General features: G+C 46.9%; 1 protein-coding gene across 2 annotated transcripts in view; it reads right to left on the bottom strand.

The window, feature by feature from the left end:
• Positions 1 to 1,724: 1,724 nt before the first annotated feature.
• LOC139280117 (neuromedin-K receptor-like) overlaps positions 1,725 to 8,948 on the bottom strand; it is a 148,930-nt gene continuing 141,706 nt past the window's right edge. For both annotated transcript variants that reach the window (XM_070899669.1, XM_070899749.1), the window contains 2 exons: positions 5,934 to 6,130; positions 1,725 to 2,071 (listed from right to left, as the gene is read on the bottom strand). In XM_070899669.1, the coding sequence (XP_070755770.1) occupies positions 1,756 to 2,071; positions 5,934 to 6,130 (513 nt within the window). In that variant the 3' untranslated portion in view covers positions 1,725 to 1,755. The remainder of the gene's footprint in view (positions 2,072 to 5,933; positions 6,131 to 8,948) is intronic.

Raw genomic sequence — 8,948 nt, 5'->3', positions numbered from 1 at the left:
CCTCCCCTGTAGAAAGCTGAAATATCCTCACTCCACAACAGCTGATTGAACTTCAGCGAGTCTAGTAAACTTCAGTTGTCATTTCAGTAACATGCTGACCCTGTGTACATAGTCATTCACATTGCAATGTATGTCTTTTTGCTTTCTCATGTGGAGATCAGCAGTATCATAGAAATGTAACTGATTGGCTTGATACCAACGGTGACAGTTGCCCTTTGCAACCATCTGATGTGTGTGACATGTGGAACACTTGCTCACCGGGCAGTCTGGGTTTACCGCTGCTCTCCATGCTGCCTGCTGTTTCAGCGTCTATGCTGTCCCACACACTCTTGTTTGTTCTAGTTCACTGTCTACGTCTTCTCATTCCCTTCTCTGCTCTGGATGAGTACTCTCTACCAATGCCTTCGAGGGAACGGCAAGGCTAAGGAATTTAACATAAGATCCCATTCCTTTAGCCTGTTGGCAAAGCTCAAATGGAGTTACCTGCAGAATCTCAGTTATTACTCGAGAAATTTACACAATGAGAAAAAACAGACAGGCAGAAAATGAGCTGCTGCACACACCAGAACATCTTCCCTCAACTCTCACTTTGCCAGTGGTAGAATTCCCATCCATACATTTACTTTTAAATATGCTTGATGGACTAATAAAAGCAATATAATTTCAAACCCAACGCCTTTCTATTTTGATAAAACAATACTTACACACTCACTAATGGGGGGACAAAAATAACACCTACAGAGAGACATCCTACTTCTACTGAGTATTTCCAAAAGGTGTCCAGTACACCATGGGCTCGATTCCTACTTCCATTCATTTTTTGTAGGGAAAAGAAAAGAACAAACTTGCAATTAGATAGCTCCTTTCACACCCTCAGCATATCCCCAAGCACTCCACAGTTTCAATGATTCACTTTTGGAAGCGTAGTCACTGTTGTTTTGTGGGAAAAGGTGGCAGCCAAAATTGCATGCAGCAAGATCCCAGAAACAGAAAATGATCAATTCATCTCTTTATATGCTGTTTGTTGAGGGATAGCTATTGGTCAGGACAGCTGTCTGTTCTGCCTTAAATAGTGCCACAGGGCATGGGGGGCGGGGGGGGGGGGGGCAGTTTGATGCCCACCTGAAGAGGCTGAGCCTCTCCTTAATAGGGATAAATTTAATTTTGGATAGACATCAAGCAGGCGGTGTGATTGCGCCACCTGGTGCTTATGGGCAGTTCATCAATGCTGGCCCTGCAGATGTTTCCTGAGCAGCCTGCAGTGGTCCCTTTAAGGACCGCTCGGTAGGCTGCTCTATGCCTAGTACCAATGGGCAGAACATGCATACTGTGCTCGCTCCACCCATTGGTGCGTGAAAATTGCATCGGAGTCCTACAAACAGCGAAGGTCCCCTGACCTGCAGAGTCAGAGGAGGCTCCTCCCTGAAACAGGCGGGGAATCTGGCTGGCTATTTCCATGGCGGGTCGGAATTGATAACGGGATTGGAGCGGTATGTTCAGCTCTGCTTCCACCCGGTGGAGACCATGAAAATTGGCCCCATTTTAATCTTATCCAAAGGATGGCACCCCTGACAATGCAGCACCAGCCTAGATTACAGGATCCAGTGCTAGAGTAGGGCTAGAGAATGGCCGTCTGTCTCAAGAGGGGAGAGTGCCACCAACTGAGCCAAATTGATACAAAGGAACCAGCTTCCATGTTGAACTGCACCAATTGAGCATGCCCAGTTGACTAATGAGACAACATAATCTACTGCTCTACGAGTATTCATCCAAAGAGGTGTTTGTTTGACTGAAGAAGCTCGAACTCCTGGAAGTGTTTTTGGAATTACTTCGAGAGTGTCCATTGAAACTCATATTTCGTGAAGCTGCGCCCTTTTTGCTGTAAGCCCCCACACTGTCATTTTCGGATGTGTCAAACTCCACCGTCATGTTGGACTCCATGCGGGAGATGGTATAAGCGCTGTTCTGTCGGGCAGGCTGAAACCTGGCCGATTGTAGTTCCAGTTCATCATAGCTGGAAAATTCAATGAAGGGGCACCATTGGAAAGCCTTCTTGAACCCTGCTCGAAATCTGCAAGCACATAAACAAAGAGAATGCTGAGGTCATCCATGCATCCTGATCTTCTGTGACGTGCACCCCATAAATTATAGGGACTGAAACTCAGTCACAACCGCGTAAGTGGCAGGATGCACATTCCCAACGTCTCCGCTGCTGACCCCGCCGAGGCTCAAGAGGTCAGAGGGTGGGAACGCAAGGAGCAGGTCTTTGTTTGCAGGAGGGTTCAAGATGACCCTTCCCCCGCCCCCGCCCCCACCACCCCCGCCCCCGCAAAGAGGCAAAAAATGCCAGCCAAAGCTTGCTGGATGAGGAGCAGTGCTAGGTTTCCCTCGCCCCCAGAAAGGGGCGAAGCTGCCTCAGCAGCTCTCTGGGTCAGGAGGCCACTTGCAATTTTATATATAAACAAACCTTTAGCTCCTCATCTTCCTGCGGAGGGCTGGGGTGGCGGGGGTGTGGGAAGAAGGGGGGATGGAGAGATCCAGGATCCGATCCTCAGCTGGGCCCTACACCCACCTCCATTGATCAGCTGTACCTGCGCCAACCCACACGGGCTCCAACTGAAGCCAGGGCACAAGAACTCCTGACTTATGGAGTCCTTACCCTGACCCCCTTAATCATGTCATGGATGACCTTGTACGAGTGGGTGGAGGCTCTGTCCCCAGATATAGTTATCTGAAAAACATTGACCCTACAGCACCACCCGATGCATTTAGGTCCCGTAACCTCAGCTGGAGATCGGCAGGAACGACATAAATACTCATGGAAATTCCAGGCAGTGGAGTTTGATTGCAACTAACTGCTACTTTGTCCTCATGAATGGCTGCTCCACACAACCTAAACCTCGTCATGTTTATTTCTCTATCATAGAATCATAGAATTATACAGCACAGAAGGAGGCCATTTGGTCTAAGTCAGCATGGATTTATGAAAGGGAAATCATGCTTGACAAATCTTCTAGAATTTTTTGAGGATGTAACTAGTAGAGTGGACAAGGGAGAACCAGTGGATGTAGTGTATTTGGACTTTCAAAAGGCTTTTGACAAGGTCCCATACAAGAGATTAGTGTGCAAAATTGAAGCACATGGTATTGGGGGTAATGTATTGACGTGGATAGAGAACAGGTTGGCAGACAGGAAGCAAAGAGTAGGAATAAACGGGTCCTTTTCAGAATGGCAGGCAGTGACTAGTAGGGTACCGCTAGGTTCAGTGCTGGGACCCCAGCTATTTACAATATACATTAATGATTTAGATGAAGGAATTGAATGTAATAGCTCCAAGTTTGGAGATGACACTAAGCTGGGTGGCAGTGTGAGCTGTGAGGAGGATGCTAAGAGGCTGCAGGGTGACTTGGACAGGTTAGGTGAGTGGGCAAATACATGGCAGATGCAGTATAGTGTTGATAAGTGTGAGGTTATCCACTTTGGTGGGAAAAACACGAAGTCAGAATATTATCTGAATGGTGACAGATTAGGAAAAGGGGAGGTGCAAAGAGACCTGGGTGTCATGGTACATCAGTCATTGAAAGTTGGCATACAGGTACAGCAGGCGGTGAAGAAGGCAAATGGCATGTTGGCCTTCAAAGCGAGAGGAATTGTGTATAGGAGCAGGGAGGTCTTACTGCAGTTATACAGGGCCTAGGTGAGGCCACACTTTGAATATTGTGTACAGATTTGGTCTCCTAATTTAAGAAAGGACATTCTTGCTATTGAGGGAGTGCAGCGAAAGTTCATCAGTTTGATTCCCGGGATGACAGGACTGATATATGAAGAAAGACTGGATCGACTAGGCTTATATTCACTGAAATTTAGAAGAATGAGAGGGGATCTCATAGAAACATATAAAATTCTGATGGGATTGGAGGATGCAGGAAGTCCTGAACCAGGGGTCACAATCTAAGGATAAGGGGTAAACCATTTAGGACCGAGATGAGGAGAAACTTCTTCACTCAGAGAATTGTGAACCTGTGGAATTCTCTACCACAGAAAGTTATTGAGGCCAGTTCGTTAGATATATTCAAAAGGGAGTTAGATGTGGCCCTTACGGCTAAAGGGATCAAGGGGTATAGAGAGAAAGCAGGAATGGGGTACTGAAGTTGCATGATCAGCCATGATCTATTGAATGGTGGTGCAGGCTCGAAGGGCCGAATGGCCTACTCCTGCACCTATTTTCTATGTTTCTATGTTGCTATGGTACAGTTATCCAATTAATCCCCCCTCCCTGCTCTTTCACCATAGCCCTGTAAATGTTTTCCCTTCAAGTAAATATCCAATTTGCTTTTGAATGTTACTACTGAATCTGGTGCCGCCACCCTTTCAGGCAATGCATTCTAACTTCTGCTATAAAAAAATTCACCCCCTCATCGCCCTCACGATTGTACCTTCATAACTATCCAAGCCGGCAAATTAAAAATGTGTGTAATATACACATCTATCTATCATGAAGGGTCATCTCTTTGTATACCCGTTTATATATTTCTCTGATAAATGTTCCAGGATCATGTGGCAGAAGTTTTGATATTCTAAGTTCAGCAAGGCGTAGCTAACGGGCTAAAGCGACTTTTCGCCTGGGAGTTGAGTGGTGGCGGCGGTGACCGCCAGCGGCCCACTCCAACCTGTAGCGTCTCACTCTGCTGCGCCAGAGCTGATGACATCATCACCATGCGCAGTGACCCATTTCCGCCCCAGATCGAAAATCCGGTAACTCCCCCTGAAGCTGCCACAGACTGGAGGCTGCTTGCGGGGCAATAATTAAAGGGAGGTGGGGAGTGTATAAAAAAAATGTCTAACTTATCGATCGCAGCCTTCTGTGCTCTGCTTGTGCGCCAGACTGCTGCCATGGCGCCCCGCTCCCTGGTGGTCCAGAGATGGGCCCATTTCTCGCCCGCAGAGTCAGCAGCTTGGCCCTCCCCTTTAATGAAGTGGAGGGCCATGTCTAGCACCGTATGTGACCTACTGCGTAGCGCTACGCCCTTCGCGGAGTCTTTCTGCCCCGCTCCTGCTCCACTGAGCAAGTGGAGTGCGATATTTTGCGCTCCACTTGTTCCCGGGGGTGGTAAGCTGACTATAGGTCGCGGGGTGGGACTTCCACGCCTGGCACAGGAACTCCCGACTCACGGCTGTTACCGGTCCAACCATGAACATTGGACTAGTCTTGAACTGACTGTATCAGATGGAGTCCGACACCCGAAAATTCATCATTCCTTACCGGAGAACTCATTTTACCCTTTGCCCAGTTTCGAACTGTTGCCCCTCTCCTGAAGCAACGATTCATGCGGGTGGGCGGTGCGTTATTGGGGTTATTTCCACCCACATAGCTATTTTTCATAGGCAGCCTGGACACTAAAAATCACAGGATGTTCGACCAAGTCAGCAGGTTGAGCCTAGTTCTCAACCAGTGCTCACAACACGCTCGCATGCTTCCAGCAGGGATTACTGGAAGTGACCAGGAGTGAGAATCCTGGCCAGGTTTTCCCTTACTTCTCCCAGGAACGTTGCTGTAAGTTGTGCAACCCCATCACTGTCATGGCCAAACTAGCTCGTCAAACCAAGTGAACGAAAGTGGGACCTTCCTGACCTGACCGGGTCAGCATTTACCCACTAGATTGCTGAAAGGATGGGAAGACTCCCTTTTGAACTGAGAATCAACACTTGACCTATTTCTGAGTGAAGAAAATAAAAGTTAAAACTAACTGTGTGACCACAAAAAACAAGCTCTTTAAGTCTGTAATCTGTTTTGAGGAATTTCCAAAAAGGCCACCAAGCATTTATGACAAGGGCAGGGAACCAATTACAAACCATTTCTGAACATATACATTCAAATGCTGAGTAGAAAGATTCCCCACATCCCCGTCCCCAACCCAGAGTTCCTGACTTACCGGCTGTTTAGGCAGCAGTATATGATGGGATTGTGCATGTTGGAACTCATTGCCAGTAAGAACACAGCTAAGTAAACCTGTTGTATGGGCTTCCAGCTGCCGACTTGTGGGTACTGTTTGGTCACGATAAAGAAGATGTGGTAAGGCAGCCAGCAAATGGTGAAAGTGCACACCACCACAATCATCATTTTAACAATCTACAGGAGAAGTGCAGATAAGGAAGTGTATTATAATCATAGAAGCATCTAAAGTTGTGGCATAGTGACATAACTCACATCTAAAAAGGAAAGAAACTCATTTTTACAGTGCCTTTCACAACCTCAGCATGTCCTAAAGCATTATACAGCCAATGAAATACGTTTGAAGGTCATCACTGTTGTAACGTAGGAGAATGCACAGCCAATTTGCAGACAGCAAAATCCCTAAACTGAAAATGAACAGATCAACTTTTTTGGTGTTGGTGGATGGAGTTGTGCTGTAGGTTCTTTTACATCCACCTGAGAGGGCAGACAGGATCTCGGTTTAACATCTCGTCCAAAAGACAGCACCTCCGACAGTGCAGCACATCGCAAGTACTGCACTGAAGTCTCTGGAGCGGTGCTTGAACCCACAACCTTCTTACTCAGCTGAGCCGAGGCTGAGACCATAGAATCATAGAATGGTTACAGCTCAGAAGGAGGTCATTCAGCCCATCGAACCAATGTAGGTGGGCAATACAGTTTACATCGCTGACATTTATAATGATAAGAATGAGATATGTCTACACGGATTGTTCACCATTCCAAAACAAAAGACCAGGTTTTTATTGAAAAGTAACATCTACACTGAAGAGACGTCAACTGGTCTCAAATTTCCTGGAATGTTTTGGCGAAAGTACGGAGTGGCACCATTTTTTCCCCCGTGAAAATTCATGCATAAATGACTAAAGCTGATTTTATGCCAGAACCTCGGTGCGTGCAAATTTCCTCAATTATTTGCAAACTCTGAAGTTACATCCATCAAATCTCCACTGAGCACATTACCCATATCCCTGCCCCCATGTAAAAGTTGGATAATGTGAGTTTCCTGCATTGATGCACACCCTGAATAATTCAGGTGATCAAGATAATGTAGCACCTGAAACATCACCCACAGTGCTTAGGGACCCCAATATCACCCACGATGCTTGGGAACCCCAATATCACCCACAATGCTTGGGGATCCCAATATCACCCACAATGCTTGGGGACCCCGCTATTACCCACAATGCCTGGGGACCCCGATATTACCCACAATGCCTGGGGACCCTGATATTACCCACAGTGCTTGGGGACCCCAGTATCACTCACAATGTTTAGGAACCCCAATATCACCAACAATGCTTGGGGACCCCGATATCACCCACAATGCTTGGGAACCCCGATATCACCCACAATGCTTGGGGACCCCAATATCATCCACAGTGCTTGGGGACTCTGATATTATCCACAATGCTTGGGGACCCCAATATTACCCACAATGCTTTGGGGCTCCAATATCACGCGCAATACTTGGGGACCCCAATATTACCCACAATACTTGGGGACCCTGATATTACCCACAATACTTGGGGACCCCAATATTACCCACAGTACTTGGGGATCCTGATATCACCCATAGTGCTTGGGGACCTCAATATTACCCACAGTGCCTGGGGCCCCGATTATCACCCACAATTCCTGGGGATCCTGATATCACCCACAATGCTTGGGAACCTCAATATCACATACAGTGCTTGGGGACCCCGATATCACCCACAATGCCTGGGGACCCTGGTATCACGCACAATGCCTGGGGACCCCAATTTCACCCACAATGCCTGGGGACCACAATATCACCCAAAATGCTTAGGAACCCCGATATCACCCACAGTGCTTAGGGCTCCAATATAACTCCAATATAACCCACAGTCCATCTCTACCCTGGGAGCTTTCAGTAGTCTGGTGTCCTGGCAAAATTGAACTCAATATTCCAGGTGTGGCCTCACCAAGGCTCTGTACAACTGCAGTAAGACCTCCCTGCTGCTATACTCAAATCCTCTAGCTATGAAGGTCAACATACCATTTGCCTTCTTCACTGACTGCTGTACCTGCATGCCAAACTTCAATGACTGATGTCCCATGACACCCAGGTCTCATTGCATCTCCCTTTTTCTTAATCTGTCACCATTCAGATAATATTCTGTCTTCCTGTTTTTGCCACCAAAGTGTATAACCTCACATTTATCCGCATTATACTGCATCTACCATGCATTTGCCCACTCACCTAACCTGTCCAAGTCACCCTGCAGCCTTTTAGCATCCTCCTCACAGTTCACACCGCCACCCAGTTTAGTGTCATCTGCAAACTTGGAGATATTACATTCAATTCCTTCATCTAAATCATATGATATATGAGAAGAGACTGGATCAACTGGGCTTGTATCCACTGGAGTTTAGAAGAATGAGAGGGGATCTCTTAGAAACATATAAAATTCTGACGGGATTGGACAGTTTAGAGGCAGGAAGAATGTTCCCGTCGCTGGGGAGTTCCAGAACCAGGGGTCACAGTCTAAGAATAAGGGGTAAGCCATTTAGGACTGAGATGAGGAGAAACTTCTTCACTCAGACAGTGGTTAACCTGTGGAATTGTTGAGGCCAGTTCGTTAGATATATTCAAAAGGGAGTTAGATCTGGCCCTTAAGATCAAAGGGATCAAGGGGTATGGAAAGAAAGCAGGAAAGGAGTACTGAGGTTGAATGATCAGTCATGATCTTATTGAATGGCGGTGCAGGCTTGAAGGGCCGAATGGCCTGCTCCTGCACCTAATTTCTATGTTTCTATGTTTCTATGTGACAGCCAATTTAAGCACAGCAAGGTCCCATAAACAGCAATGAGATAATGATCAGATAATCTGTGTATTAGTGATGTTGGTTGAGGGAATCAATGTGGTGAACCTTCGCTGTACTCCCTCAATGGCAAGAACGCCCTTCCTCAGATTAGGAGACCAAAACTCAAC

This window comes from Pristiophorus japonicus, chromosome 1 (genome assembly GCF_044704955.1).
Source record: "Pristiophorus japonicus isolate sPriJap1 chromosome 1, sPriJap1.hap1, whole genome shotgun sequence".
Taxonomy (NCBI): Eukaryota; Metazoa; Chordata; class Chondrichthyes; family Pristiophoridae; genus Pristiophorus; species Pristiophorus japonicus.
The sequence above is the reverse complement of the archived record's forward strand: the minus strand, read 5'-3'. Positions and strand labels throughout refer to the sequence as shown.